General features: G+C 55.8%; 1 protein-coding gene across 2 annotated transcripts; it reads left to right on the top strand.

Moving 5' to 3' along the window:
• Positions 1 to 391: 391 nt before the first annotated feature.
• TPRA1 (transmembrane protein adipocyte associated 1) lies at positions 392 to 17,505 on the top strand. Of its 2 annotated transcripts, none has more exons than XM_088026945.1 (12): positions 392 to 529; positions 748 to 1,050; positions 8,367 to 8,508; positions 8,642 to 8,774; positions 11,525 to 11,611; positions 11,712 to 11,784; positions 11,894 to 11,973; positions 12,525 to 12,635; positions 12,794 to 12,854; positions 13,049 to 13,151; positions 13,290 to 13,370; positions 16,638 to 17,505. In XM_088026945.1, exons 3-12 carry the CDS (start codon positions 8,384 to 8,386, stop codon positions 16,639 to 16,641), a joined length of 858 nt encoding a protein of 285 aa, XP_087883071.1. In that variant the 5' UTR covers positions 392 to 529; positions 748 to 1,050; positions 8,367 to 8,383; the 3' UTR covers positions 16,642 to 17,505. The 2 variants fall into 2 exon arrangements, with proteins under 2 accessions (XP_087883071.1, XP_027957562.1); XM_028101761.2 differs by lacking the exon at positions 16,638 to 17,505 and adding an exon at positions 14,635 to 15,337.
• The last annotated feature ends 9,079 nt before the right edge of the window (positions 17,506 to 26,584 follow it).

The raw sequence follows: 26,584 nt of genomic DNA, 5'->3' as shown, positions 1-26,584 counted from the left end.
TCGACGTTAGAGATGAGAGGAGGGGCGGTTCAAACCCCCCGCGTCTAGGCTTTGCCACTTCCTAGTTGTGTGGTTTTGGGCAAATTATTTAACGTCTCTAAGCCGCATATTCCTCCTCTGAAAAGGCGACTAATAATAACCGCCCTGCAAGGTTGTTGTGAAAATTAGTGCCTGAAACCCGGATGCCAGTGCGCTTTGATGGTGGACGTGGAGGCAGCGTGGCGTGCTGTGGAAACGCGTCGTTCCGGGGGAGGGGTTGTCCCTACCCTTCCTTCCTCAGCCAGGTGACCAAAGGTCACCCGCCCCCCCCCCCCCCGACTGCCGCAGCTGAGCGCCCGAGGCGGCGGGCACGCGAGGGGGCGGTCCGCGGAGGCTCCTCCCTGGACCGTCGGGCCGCGGCCGGGCCCGGGAGGAGGAGCGCAGGCTGGAGCGAGAGGGTTCGTTGACAGCTGCTGACAGCTGGCAGGCGCGGGGGCCAAGAGGCGGCAGCGTCCTCAGCTCTCGGGTCCGCGCTCCTGCCGCCTTCAGGGTACGCAGCAGCCTCCCTACCCCGAAGCTCCTTCTCTCCCCCGCAGTGCCAGCTTCCTGTCTCTTTAAGAGGGCAGCGGGTCGCCCCGCCTCTTAGGGATCTGATTGGCTTCTTCCGCGGCTTGCGCCCTCTTTTTGGTGTAGCTCCATTTCTATAGGCTACTGGGGCCTGGGGGCGGGCCTGAGTGCTATAAGTAGGGGCTGTGGCTGTTTTCGCAGTTTGGGCCGAACGAAAAGGACGCGCCTTCCTTCTGGTCGCCGCTGCCGGGAAAGGCTGCATGCCGTCCTGGGGGCCGGTGGGCCCGGCGCGCTGACCGCGTTTTCCCTTTCCCGCCGTCCCCCGATTCCTGCGGAGCCGGCTGCCGGCGGCTCTTGCGCGACGCTCCCTAGCCCCGCCGCCCGCCCGGGGCGCTGAAGGCTGGAGGCCGGAGTCTCGGGGCCTGTGCCGGGTCGGCGGCGCCTTCTGCGGTGGCGGATGAGCAGCCAGGGCGGCGGGGCCTGAGCACGGCCCGGGGCCCTCAGGTAAGGAGGGAACCTTATCCCGCCACACCTGGAAGGGGAGCCCCGTCGCCGCGCGTCCTGAAGCCCTACCGCGGGGCTCTCCCTCTGCCGCGGTTGGGACCACCGTTCCAGGGACGCCCCCTGGCCTCCGTCGCACCTACAGCCCCTCCCCGGCAGGGAGCTCCCAGAGCCCGGGTGCATCTAGTGACTTCCCGAGACAGCTGCCGGAGAGCCGGGAGGTGATCGGGACCTCCACCCGCATCCTCACAGCTGGACCGGGACCCACCTGTCGCTGCCCCTTCCTCCGGGAGTGACCCCTTCCCGCTCAGGGCGCAGCGTCAGAGGACCCCCTTGGGGAAGTTTCAGAGGGCCAAGGGGCCCCTGGGTGAGGACTCAAAGGGAGAGGCGATGGGTAATTGGGAAGCCCGGAGGGGATGGGGGTGGTAGAGCGCTCGGGGAGGGGGAGTGAGCACACCCATGTAGCTGCAGGGGCTCGGACTGGCCAGTTAGCAGGGCTGGTGGACCCTGTGGCTTGAAGCTGTGCAGGAAGAGATCTAGGCTGTGGCCCTGCACCTGGGCCTTGTCCCCGTCTACAAACAGTGGGACAGGACCTGCCTCCAACTTTGCCGTGGCCTTCAGCAGCCTGAGAGGGGCAGGAGGTGTTGTTTATGTGGCTGGGGCTGCTATTGCAGGAGGGACCTTATGGGAGGCTCCACAGGAGAAGGAGGGTGGAGAGTGACTTTGCCTTCTGCCTCTGTAGTAGGGATGGGGCTGGGGGTCCTCCGGGGTGATCCTTCTCCTGCTCCCCAGAAGGGCTTGGCTGCACTCTCTAGAGATTCATCTGTCCACATTATAACATTTTGTTGAGAACTTACTCTGTGCCAGGCGCTATTCTAGGGGATTGGGTCATGAGCAGCCTGGAGTGGGCTGCCAGTAAACACATAAACACCCAGCTAGGGCCACTCACTTCAGATGGAGGCCAAGTGCTGTGAAGAAAACACAGGGTGGGCTAGCTGAGAGAGATGGTTAAGGAGGGCTCCAAGGAGGCCCCCTGAATGATGAGACCTGCAGAAGGGCCAGCACAAAGGCCCTGAGGTAGGAGGAAGCTTAGCAGCTTGGAGAACAAGGTGGAAGTGGGGGGGGGGCTGGGGGACGGAAGGCCTGAGGCAGAGCAGCAGGCAGGGGCCAGATTGGGGGGGGGCTTCCCTTTGTCCTGGGGGCTCCTGCCTGGGCTGCTGGCAGTGTACCAGGACTGGCCTGTCTGGGACAGCGTCCACCTCCCCCCAAGCTCAAGGCTGAAGGATGAGGGGCTGGCTTTGGGCCTATGGAGCCTTCTTAATCTGTTTTGGTTCCAGGGTTTAGAAGCTCAACAACCTGCTAGGGGTCAGAAGCACTGAGGGGTGTTACAGAAACTATGAAGTATAGCCTCTCTCTTTTACTCAGGGCTTTCTGTCTCCCCTGGGGTTTTCTGTCCAGTCCTGGTCAATCCCATTGCACAGATGAGAGATGGGAAAGCTGAGGCCCAGAGAAGGGAAGATCCTCTCCAGGGGCTCATGGCAGGTCTGGCACTGCATGACTGGCGCCAGCCTGGCATTCTGCCCCATAGGCTGGCTACAGAGGGAGGGTGGGAGGGAGCTGGAGGCCCAAGTGGTGGGTGGGAAGATAGCCTCTGGAATGTTAACAAGGTCAGGAAAGTCCCTCCCAGGTGGAAGAAGCAGTCTGTCCCAGTTTCCCTGGTCCGGAGAGGTCTGGGGTGGCCTTAGGCCACTCAGCATCCTGGAAGCTCCTCTGAGAATTCCCTTCCCCATCCCTCAAGTCTGGGCTCTGCCCCTTCTCCCTGCCCTCAGCCAGCCTTCCCACCATCTCCTGTACCCTGTCTCATCATCTGTCCCCCATCTCCTGAGCCTGCAGACCCCTTAGTTCTCTGTCACTGCCCAGGCTTCTGCCCCCACGCCCAGGAGCTTGCCTGAGGTGGGGGGAGGAGAATATGGGGCCAGTGACTTAACCCTCTTGTGCCTCTCCTTTCCCCCTTCTAGTTCTTCTCAAGCAGAGGCTGGTGTGATAGTTAAGAGCATACTACATGTAAAGCACTTAGCCCTATGTCTGCGGGTAGTGTGCACTGTTGTTTTATTTTTTATCATTGCTTCAGTTATTTTACAAGGTTTGACACATAGTGGCAATTCTGGTATGGCCAGCAGTGCTTCTCTGACCAGCAGAGAACAGGCACCAGCTGGGATCGTATTAGCAGTATGGCAGGTCAACCCTGGCCTAGGCCTGCTGAATCAGAATCGGCACGTTCACAACACTCAGGTGTGAGAAGCATAGCTCTAGATGGAGCCCAGAGCCTTCCATCTATAGGTGGAGCAACTGACGCCCAGAGAGGGGCACTTGGCAAGTCGCCACTTGGGGGCCTGGGCACTCGAGACAGACAACCTGGCAGGTGGCTGGTGGGCCCCGAGCTTTGTCTGCGGGGGTTAACAGAAGTACTTCCCTCCTCGTGAGAAGGCTGAGAGGGCTCAGCGAGTATGTCTGCTGCTGTCACCAAGTCAGCAGAGGCACTGGTGGGGGGAGGGCAGTCGGTACTCTCCTTCGAAAGGGGCCCTTGCACTCGGAACCAAACCCTTCTTCCCTCTACACCCCCCAGGCCCTCCTCTGGGAAAAAAAGCAGCAGTTACCTTGGTGTGACCTTTTGTAGGCATTTACTTCTCTGTTCTTGTTTGATCCTCTGGGCAACTTTGTTGGGTAGGTGTTATTGTCCCTGTGACACTCCAAGAGGAGAAATGACTCACTCAAGGTCACTTAGCAAGTACGTGGCAGAGCCAGAAGTGCAACCCAGAGCTGCCCGACTCCATAACCCATGTCAGCCAGAAGATTTTCGTTAGTGAATTAGAGAAATCAGACTCAACTGGACCTAAGTAGAGAAGGAATTTGTTGGATTTTATACCTAAAAAGAAAGTCCAGGGGTTGCACTAACCTCATGTGTGGCTAGATCCAGGAGCTCACATGGGGCTCTGTCTCCCGAGATGGAGTTCCATCTGTTTCTCAGCTCTACATTCCTCTGTGTTGGCTTTATTCTCAGGTGGGTAGCCATGTGTGGGGTCAAAGTGGTCCAGCTCTGTACAGTACCATGACACTTTTAGCAGAAAGCGTGCCTGTTTTAACAATTACAGCAAAAGTCTCCAGGCTGATGCTTATTGGCCAGAACAGTGGAGTATCCTGATTGGCCAGGCTTAAATCACATGCGCACTCTGGAATTTTGAAGGGCTTGAGTCAGCTGTACCTCAACTTCATGGACAGAGACTGGGGGAGCTGAGGTTCCCCCCTCAGAAAAATGGGGTGCCGGACAGGCAAAACCAAGGGATGCTTCCCCTCTTCAGACTCTCTATCTGATTCTTCCTGCTGCTGGGCCCTGGTCATCCTCACTGGCTTCTTTTTGCCACAAGGGACCTCTTAGCTTCTCAGCAGCTGCTGGGTGCTTGGCCTGCTCTCTGGGACCTGCCCCTCCTGGGGCCACTTGGTACCCTGTCCTAGGCCAGAGCTGGTGTTGGGCTGCTGGGACCAGAAGATTGCTCCACAGGCAATGGTGAGTGGGGCAGAGGGGGCGGTGGAATCTCTCTCCTTCAACTCTAGTCACTTACCAGTCATCCTCTCCTCCTTCTCAAGCGGAAGTCTTGGGGGGGGTTGGCACACACCCCTGCTGGCTGTAACAGCCCCGTGCTCAGCGTGGCCACATTCACACAGCAGACCCTCAACGGCCACATGCAGGTGCAAAGAAGGGGCTTTCCTCCTGGAGGGTGTCTTGATGGTCATCAAGGAAGACGTTTCTTGGGAGACTTCCCCCATATTTCATCACATGCCCTTGCTTAAACTTGCCCCCAGCAAGGAGAACAGCCTTCCTGACGTTGACCAGAGCCTCCCTTCAGGGCACTCTTGGCAAAGACGAAGACGATCATTCACTTGGTGGACTGTCCCACGTGTTGCAGGACATGTGGCAGCCTTGGACTCTGTCCATGAAAAATCATAGCACCCCACCCCATCATCCCCCTGTCAAACTGGAGCACCCCTGCGCACTGCTGAGGTGCCCGGTACTGTTCCACATTGCCCCTACCCCAAGGCCACTGGCTTACCGTAGTTGAGATTCAGCTTCTGGCCCAGGGGAGGGGCCCCTGCCTGTGCAGCAGGGCATCACGGAGGGGTCCTGGAATAAAGTTGCACCTTGATAGCTAGGGAGAAGGGGGCAGTGTTTGGTGGTGACACATTTGCAGCATTGGTCTAGCTGTTACAAAATATCCAGTGGCCAGGCCAGAAGCTACCACATCCTTGCTCTCTTCCTGCGTTCTCTGGGGGTGTCTGTGGGCTGCTCAGGTTGGCTGACCAAGGCATCCCAGCTCCCTCCACTCCACCCCCACTGCAACCACTGGTACAGTGGCTCCTCAGTCTCCCTGCCTCCACTCTTGCCCTGCTCCAGTCCGTGTTCCCCAGCCGCCTGAGCGGTCCTCTCCACGTGGACATGGGACCCCGTCACCCGCCTTTGTGACACCCTTCTCATTGCGTTCAGAATGCATTCACGTTGCATGCGGTCATACGGTCCTGTGTGCCCTGGCCCTGCCAACCTTTCTGATCTCCCTGCCAGCCACACTGGCCTGCTTCTTGCCCTTTGAACAGGCCAAGCCTCTTTGTACCTCATGGCGTTTGCATTCCCTGTTCTCTCCCCGGTGTGCTCTTTGTCCAGATTTTTCCAAGTCTGGTTCCTTCTCAATTATTTAGACCTAGTGCAAATGTCAGCTTGTCTGACAATCCCGTCCAAAGCAGTACCTCTTTATATTCATTGGGATTCCGGCTTAGCTGTTGAAACAAAGGTGAGGATAACAAGATAGAAGATGATTCCTGAGTGTTGCATGGTGGTCTGTGTGCGCTCTGTCCAGGATATGCCCGGAGGCCCATGGGGTCTGGGACCCAGGCACTTCTCATTTCTCTCTTACTCTCAACACATGGTTTCAGTTTGTGGTCTGAGATGGCTACTGTTGTTCCTGCCAGCACATCCCTGTTCCAGGCAGTAGGAAAGGAGATTGCTTGGCCTGAAACTGACCGACCCATTAAATTCACTGCTCATTTCCGATTGGATAAAACTTGGTCATGTGGCCTTAGCCAGTGGCCAGGGAAGCTCGGAAAATAGCCATTATCCTGGGAAGCCATGTGTGCACTAAAATCCATGGGCTCCAGTACTAAAGGGAAGGGTGGATGTTGAGGACCCTGGTGGTCTCTATTGTGTTACCCGTTGTTCAGTTCCACTCCTCTGTTAGCCTGGTTTTCATGCTGGCTGCCTGCCTCCCCTCCTGGAACGACGGCCCTGGGAGGGCAGGTGTGTCCCAGCCCCCAGACTCCTCCCTCGCTCACAGTAAGTGGTGCTGCCACCGGTGGAAGAATATGCATGAAGAATGCATCCTTCCTTCAGACCTACTATGTGTTGGGCGTATGTTTTCCCTGTTGGTTTGGCCTCAAGCTGCAGATGGCGATGTGATCCCAGAGCCAGCGAGTGGCCTGTTGAGGAGAAGGACAGAGGAGCCTGAGCCCCAGGTCTCGGCCCATCTGCTTCAGTCTCCTCCCCCTTTCAATCAGAGGCAGCGCTCACGTTTCATGGCTCGGAATGGTAACAAGGATGCCCCTGCAGCCCTTGCCCCGCACCTGTTACTGCTCAGGACTTGTGTGAGCGACAGCACAAGCATGGGTGCCTGTGGCATCTGCAGATCCTTGCAACAGGGTGCTCCGTGGCCCGGGCTGCTCCTTGCTGAATGGGAGACCTGCACTCGTGGAGTGTAAATAGAACACATCTTTCTAATTTTTTACTGCTGTGTAACCCATACAGAAGCATGCACAGATCATAGGTGGATGACTCAATAAATTTTGCCATGGTGAGCACACCTGTGTACCCCTCAATCAAGCACCAGAAGCTGGTGTTCCCCACCCCCCACTATGCCCTCCATCCTCCACAAAGGTGACCCTCTCACCGGGATCTTTGTGTGGGGTCAGGCCACACACGTGCATTTGTAACTGGCCCCACTCGGCCCCATATCTGTGAGGCCCTTTCCTGTTGCTGCCCACAGCAGTAGCCTGTTCTTTCTGTTTCTGTTTCACTGCGTAAATGAGCGCCACCATGTGTGCGTACTGCTGATGGTGGGCATCTGGACCGTTGCTAGCCTGGGGCTGTTACAAATGTACCCAGAAGTGAAGACTCCGGGTCATAAGGCCTCATCTGTCCCAGTCATCATTTTAATGCTGGCATCTGTTATGTCCTGGTGCCCAGGCCACGCCTAGCTCACCTGCCCTGCACCCCCTGAGCTCCCTGAGGAAGTCCCTGCTGCTGTCAGTGTGGGCCCAGCTCCTCTGCTCCTGTCCCTGATAGCCCAGAGACCTGGGAGCCCGCCTTGTCCAGGGTGGCTCCCAGGGCCCCAGGCCACCAGCTCTCCTCTCTTCTAGGCTGGACTCTTAACCTCTCATTCGGAGATGCTTGGCTGTGGGCCCCCCTGCCGATTCTCATTTACCCCCCGCGGCCCCCCCATCCCTGCCTTTGCAGCACAGCTCCCTCTGCAGTGGCCCCCTCTACAGTGGCCCTCTCTACAGTGCCCACCCCCGCAGTGGCCCCCTCTGCTGTGCCTCTCCTTCCCTCCCCTTCTCCACTTAGAGACCTCTGTGTGTCTTCCTGGCACAGTTCATGTCCCCCCGATTTGCGTCTCCCTTTCCAAGGTGGGAGCAGAGGATGACAAGGGGTGTGGTCTGCCTGAGGTGTGCGTGATGCCCCACTCCAGGGCTCGGTGGCTGTGTGATTGCACAGCATCAGTCACTGGGCCTCCAGTGGGCCTTGCGCCAAGGACTCCGGACTGTGCGTGTGTGGGCTGTAGGAGGCGCTAGACATCACTTCAGTGCCCACCACAGCCTCCCAGGGTGGACGCTGTTGTTAGTCCCATTCCAGGGGCAGGGAGACCCTGGCTTCTTGCCCTTCTGCTCCCTGTCTGTCCCCAGGACCCCCAGGATCGGGGCGGTGAGCTGGGGTCATGCCAAGTAGCTTGCTCTGCTGTGCCTGGCACAGTGTAAGGCTCAATCACTGGGAGTGGCATTTCCTGTGTGTGGGTCACGATACAGAGGCTGAGGCAGAGGACCGGGCCCCTGTCCGTGTGTTGTGTTGTGGCATGTGGGGGAGCCACACCTCACCCTCCGCCTGGTGGGTGGGAGAGTGGGCTGCAGGCCCACTGTAGGGAGCTGCTCTTGGGTCCCTGAGACCAGAGACCCAAGGCCACGCAGCCCCTGTACTGCTCACATGGGGGCTTTCACTCCTCCAGGGCCGGCTGCTGGCGGGATGGGCATCTTGGAAGGGGTGATTTGGGCCAACGGGAGCACAGCCCTACCCCCACCCGTGGCACCCAACATCAGCGTGCCGCATCGCTGTCTGCTGCTGCTCTATGAAGATATCGGAACCTCCAGGTGAGGCAGGCCATGGCCCTGAGTGGGTCTCCCGCGTGCGTGCGTGCGTTCGTATGTGTGTGATGGGGGGCAGGGCCGGGGGGGTTGCAGACAGAACCTTACCAGTCGGCTGGCTTCTGTACCCATCTGCTAGGGTCCGGTACTGGGACCTCTTGCTGCTCATCCCCAATGTGCTCTTCTTCATCTTCCTGCTCTGGAAGCTTCCATTCGCTCGGGCCAAGATCCGCATCACCTCCAGCCCCATTTTTATCACCTTCTATATTCTGGTGAGTTCATTCCAACTGGCTTAAGTGAAAAAGGGAATTATTAACTGCTTCTGTAATGAAAACCAGCTTCAGACGTGGATCCAGGGGTAGATGGACATCATCAGGACTCTGTCTCTCTGCCTCTCTGCTGTCCTCTGGCCTTGTCTCAGATGAGCTCTCCCTTGCCTGGTGTCAAAAATAGCCAAGAGCAGCTGTGAGCTAACATCCTGCCTCCCTGCCAGCACCAGCCAAAGAGGAGTGGTGCTAATGTAGACCTGGGACTCCCTCTGACCGGCCCGCCTTGGATCCCCTGTTGGTCCCTGAGCCAATCACTGTGACTAGCTGGGAAGGGGCACTCTGAGGCTGGGAGGGTAGGGTCAACTCTGCCAGGCTGTGTAGACTGAGGAGGGTGGTGGTCCCTGGAGGAAAACTGGGGAGCCGTTCGTAGAGGGTAGGGGAAGAGATGCTGGCGGGTGGAAGAAATGCCCACTGCCACCTCCATCTGTCTGTCTGTCCATCCAGCCGTCCATCCCCATTGGGTTCCGTGAGACCTCTTTGGAGCAGACTTCCTGCCTGTCGGGAGATCCCTAGTTCTCATCATTCATTGGAGCTGGTGTGGGCTACCTGGGGAGAGGTAGCAGGGCTGCGGTTGGGAAGGCGCCCCGGGTATGAGCTCCAGGTGCAGGTTCCAGGTGCAGACTGTCCAGCTCCCATCCTTCAGGGCTCAGGCCTGACTGACTGGAGTCCTCCCCTCTCTCTGTCTCTTATTATTATTATTTTTTTAAAAGGTTTTTATTTATTTTTTAACAGAGACAGTGAGAGAGGGAACACAAGCAGGGAGCATGGGAGAGGGAGAAGCAGGCTTCCCGCCGAGCAGGGAGCCCGATGTGTGACTCGATCCCAGGACCCTGGGATCATGACCTGAGCCGAAGGCAGACGCTTAACGAATGAGCCACCCAGGCGCCCCACTCTCTTTGCCTCTTAGTTACGACTGCCTGAGAGCTGAGTGGCTCCTTGGGCCCCTCTTTGTGGCCTGGCTCAGAACTTCACAGGGGAGTTGCCAGTGGGCAGGCAGGGCAGGAGAGGCTATGAGGAACCCCTGGAGGCTGCTGGTGGAGGCCCCAGGGGCTGCCGGCTGACCGGAGCCCCTGCCCCTGTGAGTTGGTGGTAGGCAGGGGTGGGCATTGAGGCCTGCTTTTTCCTCTCTCCCACTGCTTCTCTGACTCCTTACTGTATTTATTGAACGGATAAGTAGGCAGGCAGATGCCCTTTCGGGGGGAGCATGAGGGGAGAAGGGACCCAGGGCCAAGGCCTGGGAGCATGAAGCAGGGCCAGGGGACTCAGCACTGCCCCTGCCCTCTTATTCCTGGGGACTTCTTTCTAGAGAGCTCAGGAGACAGTGGTGAGCATTGGCTGTGCTGAATGCCCTTGGGCTGGTAGCTTGGCCTCTCTGTGCCTCAGTGCCCCCCTTCCCACACCATGTGTGCTGGGCCTGCTTTAGCTTGCGGTGGTCCTGTGAGCACCAGAGAAGACAGCATGTGTAGCTCTAGCCCGGTGGCAGCCTGGCATACAGTAGGCACACGGCAGTTTGTTGCTTCTATAGCCTGCCCTGTTGAGTGGTGTCAGCCTCCCCAAGGGTTCCACATGGTTTTCGTGGCACAAAGGACAGACTGTGCATCGATCTGGACTCTTCTGTTTGCATATGTCAGAAAACCAAAGTGAACTCACAGAAGCTGGAGGGAATGTATTAATGGAGAAACTGACAAGTCCCAGGGCTTCAGGCATGGCTGGATTCAGGGGCTCCACAAGGCCGTGGGGGCGCAGTCTCAGTGTCCCTCTCAGCTGGGGTTTCTCCAATGGCCCTGTCTCTCTCAGTCTCATGCTCATGGAGCCAGGCAGCCCCAGCATCTCCAGGCTTGCAACCCCGCCTCCCCCCAGCTTCGTTTCCCAGTGGCTGCACCTGGTGTCCTGGCTGTGCCTGTGTCTAGACTCCCTTGGGTCCCACCCCCATCCCCAAATCAGGGAATGGCATGTGCGGAATGGCTAGCCCTGGGTTACAGGCCAGTCCCTGAAGCCGGCGGGGGTGGGGGGAGGTCAGGCCCCCCACCCCCCACCCCAAGCCATGTGAGAGGAAGGAGGCTGTTGCCAGAGGAAGAGTGGATCCCGGTGACAAAATCCGTCGATGCTGAGCACAGGCACTTCTGCAAGACGTGCTGGGCAGCAGCCTTCCCCAGGGTCTCTGAGGTCTCTTCCCTGTAGCCTCCTTCCCCCCATGGCTTGGGATTAAAAGTGCTAATAAGACAATGCTAAAGGCAAATGTGTACCTAGCCCTTACTGGGTGCCAGGCTTTCTTCCGCTACATCGATTTACCCATTTGCTCCTCCCAACCATCAAATACAGTAGGTGCTAGTTTTACCCCCTTTCATAGATGAGGAAACTGAGGTACGGAGGTGTAGGTCCTCGGCTGAGGTCACAGAGGCAGGAGGCAGCAGGGCTGGCATTCAGTCCTGGCAGTGGGGCTCCACCATGTCACCCCTATTAACAATTCCAAGGCTGCCAGGGTAGCCAGGAAACTGAGGCCCGAGAGGGAAAGGCCAGGCGGAGGTTACCAGCAGTGGAGGATCTCCCCACCTCCCTGCATCGCACTCCTGACTCTTCTGGTTTGGAATCCTTCCGTTCTCAAAGAATCCAAAGCTCCTGCAGAGGCCCTGCAACTCGCAGAGGTCTCGTTCCCGGACCCCATCATGGCATCCCCACTCTCACCCCACCAGGTGTTCGTGGTGGCGCTGGTGGGGATCGCCCGGGCCGTGGTGTCCATGACGGTCAGCACCTCGGATGCTGCGACTGTTGCCGATAAGGTGTGGCCGGGCCTGCTGACAAGGGCGGGGGGCGGTGCTGGGCGCTGGGGAAAGGGGTGACTGGGCCCCCAGGCTGACACTCTGCCCGCTCTGTGTCCAGATCCTGTGGGAGATTACCCGCTTCTTCCTGTTGGCCATCGAGCTGAGTGTGGTCATCCTGGGCCTTGCCTTTGGTGCGTGTGCTGCTGGGGCCAGTGCTCTCCCTGTCCCTCCCTAGCGGGCACCGACCCCACCACGGTCACCCGGCTGGCTCCCGCTGACTGACCAGCACGTTTCTTCCAGGTCACCTGGAGAGCAAGTCAAGCATCAAGCGGGTGCTGGCCATCACCACGGTGCTGTCCCTGGCCTACTCTGTCACCCAGGTAAGAGGGGAGGTGGGGCAGGTGCAGCTCTGGGGTCCCCCTGGAGGAGGCCGGGGGTCACTGAAGGCTGAGCATCCCCTGCTCCCTGGTTCTGGGTCCAGGTTTGAACGTTTATTAGGTGCAGTGTTCTCAAACTTTAAATGCGCCTAAGGAATCACCTGGGGTGCTTGTTAACAAGGCAGGTTCTTCTCCCCCTCCCCACCATTCCAATCCAATTCCAATTCCAGGCTGGGGTGGGGGTGGAGAGGATGCCTAGAACCTGCTGTTGTAACAAGCAGCCCAGGTGGGGAACATACAGGTTTGCAGACCACACACAGAGCTGCGCATCTAGAGACTCCTTCCTTAGGAACCTGCTCCCGGTGTTGGAGCTTAGGTGGGTAGGGAGCAGGGCAAGGCCAGGGAGCACTCTGGAACAGGGAACTCTGAAGGCCAGGCTGGGGAGCTGGGCTTGGTGTGGTGGAGGGCTCTGGGTGCTTTGTATCAGGGAGCCCCCTAGGAGGGGGCTTTCCCGGTGGCAGGAGACTGAGGCCCTCCTCTGCCTGCCCCTGCAGGGGACACTGGAGATCCTGTACCCTGACGCCCACCTGTCGGCTGAAGACTTCAACATCTACGGGCATGGGGGCCGCCAGTTCTGGCTGGTCAGCTCCTGCTTCTTCTTCCTGGTGAGGCTTAGGGTGCCCCCACCCCTTTCTGGGCCTCGGCACCCTGGGGGTGGCCACATGAACCTAGAGCCTGAGGCGGGCCTGGATGTCTTGGTCCTCGGCTTAGCTCTGGGCCTGGTGTGCCCAGCATCCTTCTCAGGCCTGCTCTGTCTCTGCAGGTCTACTCTCTGGTGGTTGTGCTCCCCAAGACCCCGCTGAAGGAGCGCATCTCCCTGCCTTGTAAGCAGCTGGTGGGTGGCTCTGGCACAGGGATGGGTGCAGGGCAGGGTCTGTTTGGGCTACTGTGACTCTCCTGCTGGAGAGCCCTTGGTGAGAGGGAGGGGTCCTCCTGGGGGCCCAGAAGGGCCTCAGGTGACACGCTGGGGACGAAGGGCGGAGGCAAGGGCAGGGCCTCACGGTCCCCAACCCCCCAGCGCGAAGGAGCTTCTACGTGTATGCGGGCATCCTGGCGCTGCTCAACCTGCTACAGGGGCTGGGAAGCGCGCTGCTCTGCGCCGACATCATCGAGGGGCTCTGGTAGGTGGGGCGGGGAACGGGGTGTCCTCTGGCTCGGGTGTGGGGCGAGGCCTGAGTGGGAGCGGCGGGCAGGGGGAGGCTAAGCCCAGGTCCCATCCAGAGGAGGCCCCTCCTTGACCCGTTCCTCCTGCCCCCCAGCTGTGTAGATGCCACCACATTTCTCTACTTCAGCTTCTTTGCGCCCCTCATCTATGTGGCTTTCCTCCGGGGCTTCTTTGGGTGAGTCTTCCCAAGGGGATGGGGGGCGCGGTGAGCCGGGCAGGCAGGGGCCTGGGACAGGGGTGGTAGCTGGTGCCTGGCTTGCCACCCAGCGGCGGGTGGATTGAGGGCCGCGGGCGCCCCCGCGTGGCTGCCTGCGGAACTGCGCCTCCAGCTTCCTGCGCATGCGCATCCTCAGCCTCGGGGGTCCTGCGCCTCTCTCCTCCCAGTTCAGGCTTGGACACCGGGAAGGATGAGGCAGATGAAGTGTGTATGTCTGTACTTACACATGCATCCACACATATATACACATGCACGCATGCGTACACCTACATACATATACACATTTTATATGCCACACACACAGACATGTATACACTTTCCCCAGAAGAGAGTGTCTGTGCACATTATTCTACACTGGCTTGCTTTTCATTTTAGAATACTTAGCTCACTCTTTCAGCAAGCATTCATTGAGCACCTACTAGGTGTCGGGCACTGCTGCAGCTGCCACACACAGCAGGGAACAAAGAAGACACAAATCACCACGCTCACGGATTCTAGCTGGGAGTGGCTGGGGAGAGGAGCAGGGTTCCGGGAGGCGGGCATGTAGTGGAGCATAGCGTGAGGTGCACGTTGGTGCCCGTGTGTGTTTGGAGGCATGGCAGGGAGATGGGATGCTAAGGACATGGGGGATTGAGGGTTGGATCCTGGGCCCCTGACGTGGCAGAAGTGCTGGGTCTGAGGAGGTGCGGGGGATCTGAGGGGGGGAAAGTTGGGGGAGGGCATCAGAGGTGGGGTGAGAGGGGCTAGACTGGCTTTCAGCCCAGCCCTGATCTGTGTGGGACCTTGTACACGCATTTATGTCTCTGGCCCTTGGGCTCCTTTTTGTAAATTGGGTACAGCGTTTCCCCATCAGAGTTATCCTGAGAATTGAGGGACTAAGTAAGTGCAAAGTAGGTGGTCATAAAACTGCAAGGGTGGAGGTTGCAGCTAGTGTTTGCTGAGGACCTCAGGCCAGAATTTACCTCTGTTTACCCTCTGCTAAGAGCCTCTCAAGGTCAGAGTTGTACCCATTTTACAGTGAGAAACAGGCAAGTGAGAAACTTATCCTTGTCCGAGCTCAAAGTCAGTGTGCTGAGTTTTAAAACAAGTCCCATTGGACTCCAGAGTCCAAGCTTTGGTGACCTCCTGGGGTGGCCGTTAGGCAGCAAGCCTTGTTGTTCAGAGAAGGAAGCCTTCCTAACCAAACAGTGGGGCTCCCCTGCCCCTCTCCCCTCCCCACCAGCTCAGAGCCCAAGATCCTCTTCTCCTACAAATGCCAAGTGGACGAGACCGAGGAACCGGACATGCACCTGCCCCAGCCCTACGCTGTGGCCCGGCGGGAGGGCCCCGAGACAGCAGGAGCTGCTAGCACACAGTTTGACTCGGCCGGTGGGGTGGCCTGCTTGGACGACATTGCGTCCATGCCCTGCCACACGGGCAGCATCAACAGCACAGACAGTGAGCGCTGGAAGGCTATCAATGCCCGAGTGTGACCACCGTGGCCGGAAGGCCTGCTGGGGCCTGTGCAGGGCAGGCTGGAGAGAAGACCAGGGAGTGCCAAGTCGCTGGGGGAGGAGGAGGAGGAGGTCATGGGACCTTCTGTAGGCAGCAGCCCCACGCAGGCCCTGTCTCACCTTCTGTGTCCCCAGTTGCCTTTGGCCACCTCTGCTCTAGCTGGGGGCTGCCTCCCCCTTCCACCTTCCACCTGCCCTCTCCCTGCTCAGCAACATGACCCAGACTCTGATCTCTCAGGGCCATGCCTGCCTAGGCCGGCTGAGGGCACCTCCTTTCTCCAAAGCCTGGGCACCCAGGACCGGTCTGGCCCTTCTCATCCCTCTGCCTCCTCCCCATGGCGCTTTGGCTTCCTCAAAGCCCACTCCGGTGGGTGGGCTGAAGTGTGTATATTTTCTTGATCTATTTTTTAATAAAAAACAAAAGGAGCAGAAGGTGCGGCTGTGCAAGTTCCTCTTAGGAGCCCGAGGGCTGGGGTGAGAACCTGCGACAATCAGAGGTCCTGGCAGGTCCCTCTGCATCCCGAGCCCTAGGAGGCTCTGGGCTCCTTCTTTTGCTTAACAGAGAAACACTGGCCAGTGCACAGGCCCTAGGCTGGCTGCTGGGGAAGTGGGGGGGCAAGTGGACGAGACCCAGTGCTCTGTGTTCCGGGCCCCCGTCCAAGCAGACAAGAGACGTGGAAAGGGAACCATGGTTCTGTGAGCAGCTGTTTCCCCGTTCTTTTGCAGAGCGTGGGGTTTGGAGTGAGCCCTGCAGGTCCCGTCCTTTCTCTGTGCCTTCTGCTCTGCCCTCCCGGACTGGGCGATTCCCCTCCCCCTGCTCCAGCTCGCCATCTGTGAAATGGGGATAAGGAGGCCTGTCTTGCAGGGGCTGCTATAAGGATTAGGAAATAGTGAAGGGCCGGCAGATGCTTATGGAGCAATAGCCATAATTCGATTGTTTTTAGCCCCTAGAATAGTGCTTGCCACATAGTAGGCACTCAGAAGGTAGGATGACAGGGACTGACATCAGAATCGATGTGATAAGCTAAACATGGGGCTAAGTCAGAATAAAGCAAGCTGTAAACAAGAGGAGGGAGGTGCTGTGTGTCCATGTCTTTGCCATTGTACCTAAGCTTGGCCTTGGGTCTTCGGGCAGCTGGAGAAAAAGGGCGTTGATGGTTATGTCATTCCCACCGCCAGAGAGAGGTGGTCTCAGTGGGGCCACGGGGGTGCTGAGGGTCAGGCCTGGCACCCACCTGCATTGCCAGCCCTCTTTCATGGCAGGACACCAAGGGCACTAGCTCCAACACGGCTTGTGACTCTGGGGGCCATTGTGTCATGCTCCCCAGGATCCGGGGCCCAGAGGGCTGTCAGTGGGCCAGGAGGTTCCTTCTCAGAGCTTTCCTGGAAGATGGTGGGCGGGGGCAGGAGGCCTCCAGGGCATTCCAAGAAGGACAAGTGTTGGGGGCTGGGTAGGGAGGCCTGGACAGGCCATTCCAGAGCTGCACTCAGTACCAGTGGCCTGGGACGCCTGTGCCGTCCAAGAGGCCAGAGTGACAGCCTGGGTTTGCTCAGTGTGATACCTGAGCAAACAGCCCTGTCGATGGGGAGGCACCCACAGAAGAAGAGGCTAGAAGCCTGGTTTTTGTTCTGATCTTAAAGTTTGTGTTTGTTTTTTTTTAAGAGAAACCTTTATTTCCTTGTTTCACAAATAAACTTAGCTGAATTGGTTGCTTTTTGGTGATTTTAATAGGTAACATGCACATGGCAAAGAAAAGTTCACACGGTGCGGGGAGGTGCACAGTGGAGCACGAATCTCCTCCCGGCCCTGGCATTCACTTTCCCCAGCCCCTGCCCCAGAAGCACCACCAAGGCCAGGGGCTCCACTGCCGGCCCGAGTGCCTGTGTGTGTTCACACGTTACCCCTGTCCCGGGAACATAGACGTTCTGTCGGTTTTTTCTTCACTTCACACTTGATCTTCGGATCGTTCCGTGTCAGGTGGCGGAGCGGCTTCACTCCGGCAGCTGCATACATTACGGATATACCGCAGTTTATTTGACCAGTCCCATTGGGATGGATTTTTGTTCCCAATACGTTTTGCAACAACAGACAATGCAGCGACAAACATCCTTATAACTATGCTTCCGGTAACTCACGCACGTGATGTGACTGGAGCCCACGGTCTTAATTAGTTTTGTCTTACCGCCTTCCGGCAGAGACTAATAGCTGTCCTCCAACGTGTCCCCCTTTTCTTCCACTGTAATAGAATCTCTGAGTTTTTTTTTAAGCTGGGCACACAGCTTCCTGGAACAAGACTACATTTTCCAGGCGTGCCTGCAGGTGGGTGTGGCCATGCGACTGAATTCTGGCCAATGGGATACAAGCATGCATGCAGCTTCCTCATAGAGAGGCTAGGCTCTGCGCCTCTCTTCTAGCCGGGATGTGGTCGCTCTGGCTCTGGCCAGCATCGGAGCAGCCATCGGGAAGCCGCTCATGGAAGCGCAACAAGGTAGAAGGAGCCCATATCCTGACGCTGGTGTCGCCACACTTGCCTTGGACTTTCCACCTTAAGATGACTTTTTGAGGATGAGTGAGAAATAAATGTCTCTACTTGGTTTAACCCCCTTTGGATTTTTCTTTTACAATGGAACCTAATCAGAACCAACAGGCTCTTCAAAGAGGCTGTACTGGTGTTAACTTCTGCCAGTACGACCTCACCGACACTGTCTGCCATTCAAATTTTTGATTTTCCTGAAAAGACCTGCTTGCTTCTGTTCTTCTAGGACATTCTGTGTGCTGTATCTGGATGGTAACAAACATCAGGCTGAAGAGTGGCCAGAAAGTGGGGGTTTCTGAAGCCTTGGTATGGTGATGGAGTTCACTGTATGTGGCCCAAGTTCCAGTCCTACCTCCCTACCGCTGCTGCTCTCGGGGTGTGGACTGGGGGCAAGTCATGTCCTCTCTCTGACCTTCAAGTTTCTCCTAGTGACTCAGGGTATCACATGACTGGTTGCCACCTAATACCTATTTTCCCTCCTTTAGTGACCACACCTGATATTTTGTGGTTCAGGGAAGCACCTGGGTATAAAGAGACATTCCCTGCCCCTTTGCAGTGACTCGTGACTAAGTTCTGGTCAGTGGGATGTTAGGAGAAGTATGAGAAAGTTTCTTTAGCACAGACTGCTTAAAGGGAGCTAGCTCAGCTAGGAACTGTGCTCCTTTGTCCTCCTGCCTTTCTACTTACTGCTTCCTGGAATGTGGATATGATGATTGGCTCTCCAGCAGCCATCCTGCATGATGAGGTGACTTGGGGAAGCTCATCCTCGTTCTTCATTGAGGATGCTCAAATAGACAAAACAATAAGCCCTGTCCCTAATGATGGTGGTGCTGCTGTACCAGCAGTGGGCTGCTACGAACAGGCTTCTTTAACCCGAGAGAAAAGCTATCTTGTTTACATCAAACTTGGCCCTAATGGAAACATGTGAGGATCAGAACATGCCCCGCAAGGGGTCACTTGCAGGAGACAGGATAATACTTTGAGATGGTGATTGTCTTTTCCTTCCTGAACTTCACCTTCTACTCCCTCCCACGTCAGTGCGAGTTTGGTCTTGTCCTTCCTTGCCCAGGGAAGCCCACAGCTGGTAGATGACCTCCTGACTTTGTTCCAAATGCCTTGGGCTACAGAAGGCAGTGGGGGCTGGTGGAAAGAAACAGGTGGGGATTCCCTTGGGAGTGAGGTCTATGTGTCCCTGAGTATTGAGGACCCAGGCATGGGTAAGGCCAGGCTCCAGATGACACAGCACCCTTGTGAGCTTAGGGAGGAAGACCCTGGGCACAGGGTCCTTGGCTGCTGCAGAGGGGTCTCCTGGCCCAAGTGTGATATGGACACAGCAGAGCTCCGAAATCTGCAGGTCCCCATGGCCAGGAGCACTGGAGGCCTCAGTGATAACAGGTGTGAACACAGGACCACTGGTGTGTTGGCCTGCTGGGCTTGCCGTAACAAAGTATCACAGACGGGGTGGCTAAAACAAGATAATTATTTCTCCCAGCTCCGGAGGCTGGAAGTCTGGGATGAAGGTGCGGGCAGAGTCGGTTTCTCAGGAGGCCAGTCTTTCTCTGGCACGCTTGTTCTGTGCTCAGATGGCCTTTCCTCTGTGCATGTGCATTTCTGCTGCCTCTCTGGGGGCCTGCATTTCCTCTTCTTCAAAGGCCACCCGATGGCCTTATTTTAACTTAATCAGTTCTTAAAGGCCTTGTCTCCAAATACAGGCGCACTCTGAGGTGCTGGGTGTTAGGGTTTCCCCATGTGAATTTGGGGAGGACACAATTTAGCCCCTAACAAATGGCACTAGAGCCTTTCTCTCCTGACATCCTGGCACTGTGCCAAATCCTGGGAACTTGACCAGGACCACGGACCAGGCAGAAAGCCCCCAAGAATGACAGGGGTGTAATCTTCCACCCACTCAGCAGGATAGGGATAAGTGGCATTCTAGAAGGTCACTTGTATGTGTGTGGGCTGGGATTCACACTGCCTGTATAAGGGGGGGTTGTCTGGAGAACTGCCCACACATTCTGCTTCTCTTCCTTCTGGACACACCTATAGGATTATTGTCCTCCCCTGCCCCCCTCAGGGAGAGGGGTAATGCTGCCGTGCGACTTACTATGGTTAGTGAAATGTCAGGAGAAGTGACACGTGTCCCTTCCGGGTAGAAGCATTTAACTGCTAGTACGTGACTCCGTCCTCCCACGGTCATGGAAGCACCTGTCAAGACGGGGATGCAGGTAGAGGCTCTGCCTACAGACTCTGCAGGGGCCAAGACGAGACTCTTCTGGATCTTGCGGGGGGGGGTGGGTGCTGTCTCTCAGAGAGCTGGTTTGCTCTTCAGCCGCAGGAGGCAATTCCGCTAAAGCCTTGAGAAGTACCCGCGAGACGGGTGTGCTTCTGTCACCCCCACTTACAGGTGAGGGCACCGAGGCTCTGACGGGGCCAGCTGCTGTCTCGTGGGGAGTGGAGCTGGGAGGGAGGCCCCAGGACGGTGAGCTGCCACACTGCGCCCCAGCAGCAGCAGGTATGAAGGGTGTGAAGGGGCTCTGACTGGCAGGTATTATGTTGGAGGGAAAGTCGGAGCCACTGGGGGGGCCGTGTGTTGTAGGCTGGTTGTCCCGGGGGGAGAATGACAGTCGTTTGTTATGCAGGGGACTGTGATAGTGGCAGTCCCTAACACTATCTGTGTGCAGGCCGCATTCTGGACACTCCATGGGGAACATAGTCCCACGGTGTTAAGATGCCCACTTTATAGACGGGGAAGCTGAGGGATAGAGAAGCCACAAAGCAAACACAAGGCAGGGCAGGATGTGACCACAGGCCTCTGACCACTGCACTCCACTGCAGAGACTCACAGAAACACCTCCCACATAGAAAGGGCTCTGAGCCGGGCGGCTGGGGCCATTGGACCCAGGTGAGGGGCCTGGAGTCCCTCCATATACAGTCTAAGGGTGCAGAGAAATCCCCACTGGATTGCCCTGGAGGGGAGAGAGAGCCCCCTGGGGTGCTTATGGCAGAGCTGGGTCCAGAATGCACACTGTTCAAGCATTCCTAGACCCAGATCTGCCTTTCCTTCACATGTGACTTTGACCCAGGTCTGCCTTTCCCTCACATATGACCTTGACTCAGGTTGGCCTTTCCCTCACAAGTGACCTTGGCAGGGGTCCTTGCTCTCTATGCCTCAGTTTCCCAACCTGCAACGTGGCACCAACCATGCCCACCCCTGATCCTGTGCAGGACCTGGCACCAAACAGCTTCTCTGTCTCGGGGGCTGTCCACCTTCTGTTTCTAAGGAGGACCTTCCTGGGGGAGGCGCCGGGCCTGCTTGCGGGGAATGGCCCATGTAATTGGCCCTGCGGATCAGGAGGCGTCTGCTGGCCATCTGAGCGTGGCCAGCGTTTTATTTCTCATATTGTTTGGGGACAGTGACTCAGCTGAACGCATCCAGCAAATCAAGACCCAATCACCCGCTGTGAAGAATGTTTAAAGCCGGGCTCCAGTCAAGATCCTGTTAGGAGCTCCAGGAGGCTGAGACGCAAAATCAGTTCCACTTGGCCAGGGCCGAATGGCATTCTGGGAAAGATGAGTCTGATTCGAGGTGGAAAATTGGAGACAGCCTTCCCAGTGGGCCAGGATCTGCTCCTGGCCGTGGGGCTGGCCCGGCGCACACCCTCATGTGGTGGGCCTGCCCCCGGGGTCAGTCCCGGAAACCCCTGACTCCCAGACCAGTGTGGGGTGACAGCACTCTCATGCAGCCATGGGAGCAGCCCCTGTGAAGGTGGCCTTCCAGAAGCTTCTATTCTTCCTTCTTGTGCACATTTCAAATACCAACTCTCGTTATCCTCATGAACAGGTGGCCCATGGCGTGCACGAAGTTTAAAAAACGTTTTCGGGGCGCCTGGGTGGCTCAGTTGGTTAAGCGACTGTTTTCGGCTCAGGTCATGATCCTGGAGTCCCAGGACTGAGTCTCACGTCAGGCTCCCTGCTCAGCAGGGAGTCTGCTTCTCCCTCTGACCCTCCCCCCTCTCATGTGCTCTCTCTCTCTTTCAAAAAATTAAAAACAAAACAAAACAAAAAATAAAACGTTTTCTAATTAGTCATCAGAACTTAAATATTAGATATCACACACACTTCCAGATTTTTAGCTTCTCAAAAAAAATTCACAAGATGCAACAATCCCAGATGGGGGTTTGAAATAGCTGAGAAACTCTGAGGTGTGGCACCGAGGTGACACGTCCAGGCCTCATCTAGTACTTCCCATCCATGTTATCCTGCAAACATTTACTGAGCACCTACTATGTGCCAGGCTCCCATGTTTGGCTGTCTGGACACAGAAGGGACACGTGAAAACGAATTACAAGCTCCCATTGCAGGGGGCTTCTGTGCCAGCTCAGTGTACTGATGAAAACCACCCCCTCCCCCCTCTCCAGGACTGGCCCTCCCATATCATCAAGGCTCCCCCTGCTGCCCACGGTGGGCACAGGTGCAGGCCTAGCCCATGAGAAGCTGCAGTGATTGGCTCAGAGATGCATGTGACACTTGGGGAAGGGCCAATCGGAATCACAGAGGGGCTTCTGGCCCTCAAGAACAAGATGTCTCTTTCCGCTGGGTTGGTTGAATTAGTGGGCTGTGGTCCCGGAGCTGCTGTCACTCCCTTTGCTAGAACCTCTCTGAGGATGAAGCCACCCCAAGCCACTGCAGAGGCTAGACGGGGAGCAAAGCTCAGGAACAAATCATCATCCAAGCACCTGGATCCGGCTGTGCCCGAGTGCAGCTTGGTCAGGGTTTCCAGGCACCAGAGCTAAGGCAGATCCTTCTTTGCTCAAGCTAGTTTGAATTGGGTTCTTATCCCTTGTAACTAGAGGAGTCCTGGCTGATGTGAGTGAGGGGGGAGTTACTCTGGGGAGATGCTGGGAGCCTGTGGGAATGGAGAAGGAGGCCCAGTTCTGCTGGGGGCAGGGTCCTTCCAAGATGGAGACTCTGGGCGAACTTGAGGGGTGAGCTGATGTTAATGAAATGAAGGGAGAGCAGAGCAGGAGGACATTCTGGACAGGGAACCCATGAACTAAGACTGGTAGATCAGTGTTGATTTAAACAAGACAAGAGAGGAGTGCCTGAGTGGCTCAGTCAGTTAAGCATCTGACTCTTGATTTTGGCTCAGGTCATGATCTCAGGGTCGTGGGATTGAGCCCCACATCGGGCTCCCCGCTCAGTGGGGAGTCTGCTTGTCTCCTTCTCTCTGCTCGCTCTCTCTGTCTCTCTCAAATAAATAAATAAACCTTAAAAAAAAAAACAAGACAAAAGAGTCTCAGAATCTTGGTTCAAATAAAGAATCTAACGACATCTTAGCTTTTATTAATTTTTTCCTTTATGCAAGTGGCAATGATCCTTTTAGGTTTTGACCCAGAAATTCCAGAACAAAACAGATGCCAAGTTAAATATTATCGGCAGGGTGAGAAGTGCTCCCATAAGGCACCCCCCACCCCCCGCCCCAGTCCTGGGCCTTGCAGCCTGTGAGGGCTGAGGTCACATTTCACAGGTCACGGCGGGCAGGCCCAAAGGCCAGGCATCTTACAAGGCTCCTTTGTGCAAATAACCCTTCTAAGGACACGTTCATCCTGACAGAAAATAGAACAGGGCTTTACATTTTCACATCAGTCTCCACACTGAAGAGGAGAACATACATGGTTTTTTCTGTGAACATTTTCAATCCACCACTTATCGGAACCAGCTTTATGATTCCGAGGAGTGTCTGTGTTTTTGCAGCTGTAGGGGAAGTGGGAACATTTTTTGCTTCTTATCTTGCTGAGATTTCTTTTACCAGCAGTTAGAAAAGCTTAGAGTTTTCAAGGCTGAAATTTCATTATTTGGCACCAAGAGGAGGGAAAAAAAAAGCAGCTCAACAAGCTGGAAACATAGACTATGAAAAGGCAAAGAGCAGAGGGGGATTAACAAGTGAGAGAACTGGGGCAACTGCCATTTGCATCTGCGGTGAGAGTCGGCTTGCTCCCAGCATGCTTGGGGAGCCATGGGTGCGGGAGGTCGCCTCGTTGTGAGCAGACGTAACTGGACTTGGCTTAAATAAAGAGGGATTATTTTTCCCTGACAAAATGTGAGGTCAGGAGGCAACAGCCAAAGGCTGGTGCGGGACTCCATGGTACCATCAGTGCCCAGGCTCCCCCTACCTTTATGCCATGCCACAAAGTGCCATCTTGCCTTCCATCCACACAGCGGCCTCATGATCACAAGAGGGCTGCTGTGACCCCGACAGTCTTCCCCACCCAGTTCTAGGTAGGAAAAGGGAGAACAGGATGAACGTGAGGGGTGAAGAAAACAGCACTGTCGGTTGTCATCCCTCATCTTTGAGGATATTTCCCATGAGATGCATTGAATAACTTCATTTTTACCTTCTTGGCCCAATTTGCTGATGTGGCCACTATGGTGTAGGGAGGCTGGACGATGCAGGGCTTTCTTTTTCTTTCTCTCTCTCTCTTTTTTTTTTTTTTTTTTTTTGAGCTGAGCACATGCTGCCCCTGATAAACCAGTGAGAAAGAAGGAAAACAGATATTAGGTAGGTGGCTGGCAGTCTCCACTACACATACTCACAAATGCGAACACTCAGTTGATGAACTGGTGGTGGCACCACCACCCGCTTGGCCCAGTTTTATGTTTCCCCACGGTCACTCAGGTACTTTAAAAATAACTTTATGAATTAAACATCATGGATACAATAAAACCCCCCCTCTGTAAACTTCCCTTCCCATTTCTCTCCCCTGCCCCCACAGTAGGGAACCACGGCCTTGAATGCTGAAATCTTGAGTTTTGGGTTTATCCGTGCAGCAAAGATGAGTGTAGCCACAGACAATGTGCAGCATCGTCCTGTGCGCTTGAAATGCATTGAGTGCCTTCATACCAATCCTTTCCTTCCTCAACGTGTTTTCATTGTTGTTGTTGTTGTTGTTGTTTTTACAAAGATTTTATTTATTAGAGAGAGAGAAAAAGAGAGCATGAGAGGAGGGTGAGGGACAGAGGGAGAAGCAAGCTCTCCGCTGAGCAGGGAGCCCGATGAGGGACTCGATCCCAGGACCCTGGGATCGTGACCTGAGCCGAAGGCAGAGGCCCAACGAACTGAGCCACCCAGGTGTCCCTCAATGTGTGTTTTTCAAGCAGTTTTGTTTGGGGGACTTCCGTGTGTTGATACTGCTAGCCACTGGCTAGGGTTCTGTCATACAAACAGCACATCGTTTACTTGTCAGTTCTGTCCTTTAGGTTGTTTCCAAACGGTGAAGGCAATGATGCTGTCAGGCACATTCTTGTGTCTGACTTCCTGGCTCACAGGTGCGTGTGGGAGTCTCTCTAGGGTGTATCTGGAGGGACGGAACTGCCGGGGGTCACAGGCGGACAGATCTTCCACTTCTTCCAAGTGGTCGTAGTGATCCCCGGAGCAGGGACTGGCATACACCAGGGGTTCTCCTCCTGGGGTCCGCGCCCCTCGGGGTTTCTGAAACCCTTTGAGGGGACCTGTGAGGTAAAAGCCGTTTCTATAATAATATAAGGCATTATTGGCCTTGCTCACTCTCATTTTGTCCTGAGTGCACAGTGGAATTTTCCAGACCTGACATGTGATGATGTCATTGCTCTGACAGCCAATGGAATGTGTGCTTTAATTTTAATTAAAATTAAAGTTTGAGTACAGTAAATGTTGACAGACAAAATTCCCGTCCACAAAAGCTCTTTGGGGCCCTCGATAATCTTTCAGAGTGTAAAGGGGTCCCGGGACCCGAAAGTTTAAGATTGCCGAGAGACAGAACCACTGGGTGGGGACCGCGGGAGGGACCCTGCATGCTTGAATTGCATCAGGGCTGTGGCAGCCGTGTGACCTTCTCCTCCCTCCCCTGCCCTCCGGATCTACTTCTTGGGATGCTGATGATGAAGTGATTTCACAAGGTGCAGATGAAAAAAAACCCTGGTTGTGCCAACTGCCCCTGCCCCCTGGACTGTCAGAGGACAGCTCATGCGTCAGGAATGCTACCCTGGAACTTCTCAGGGCGTCTCAGAACTGCGACTGGCCAGGTGGCTGCGGCGGGTGGCCAAACGTGCGTCACAGGCCTCTGACCTCCCTGATTCCATCCCTACTCAGGGAAACTTCGCATCTGAGCAGAGAATCTTTTTCCAGGCTGGGAAGGGCAGTGGAGTGCAGCAGGAGGCCAGAAGCCGGAGAGCCTGGTATAAGTCGGACTCCGCCTCTAAGAGGGACCTGGGGCAAGTCATTTTACTCTCTGGCCTCAGTTTCAGATGCACAGAAAAGATAAAAAGACAGGACAAAGAACTCTTATTGCCCAGACAACCGGAGAGCTGCAGGCAACGTGATGCCCACCACCTAGAAGACTTTTTTGTGTATTTCCCTCAGATAGACCATTCACAGCACAGCCCCCCAAATCTGGAAAGCCGCACTGATAGGATACCTGGTCTGATCCACAGACCCTGTTCACATTTGCCAATTGCCCCAGGAATGTCCTTTATGGCAAAAGCATCCAGTTCAGGACCACACACTCGGGACCCCGAGTTTTCCTATCCCTCGAGTCTCCTTTAACCTGGAACATTCTTCAGTCTTTCATTGACTTTCATGACTTGGATGCCTTTGAACATTATTCTGTTTTATAGAATAACTGCTTCCTAATGATTAGATCCAGCCAATGTGTTTTCAGGAGGGATATCACAGAAGCGATGCTGCGTCCTCCCCACCGCACCCCGTCACAGGGCTCCTGATGTCATCTTGTCTCTTTGTTGGCATTAACTCTCCTCACTTGAATATGGAGGCTCAGCCAGGCTTCTTCACTGCAGAGTTACTCTTTTCCCCTTTGTAAGTCAGGCGACTCTGTGGGGAGGTGCTCTGAGCGTCTGTGGACACCCTTGTCTCCCTCTACCTTTTCCCTGCTAGTTTTACTATCTTTTGATTCTTGCCAGAAACAGTGGTGCCCAAGCTGGTTGCCAGATGGTGACTTTCCTTCCAACTGTACCATTTAATCCTTCCACATTCACAGGTTGGCTTCTGCTATCAAGAAGAACATCCCTTCTCCCTGTTCATTCATTCCTTATTTATATTTATTATATTTATTTTTATTTATGACTCAGAGGAAGACAGGGACCCCTC

Source organism: Eumetopias jubatus, unplaced genomic scaffold, assembly GCF_037043125.1.
Source record: "Eumetopias jubatus isolate StellerSeaLion01/CBP00866 unplaced genomic scaffold, mEumJub1_p1.0 scaffold_1, whole genome shotgun sequence".
Classification (NCBI taxonomy): domain Eukaryota; kingdom Metazoa; phylum Chordata; class Mammalia; order Carnivora; family Otariidae; genus Eumetopias; species Eumetopias jubatus.
This window is presented reverse-complemented; position numbering and strand designations above follow the sequence as displayed.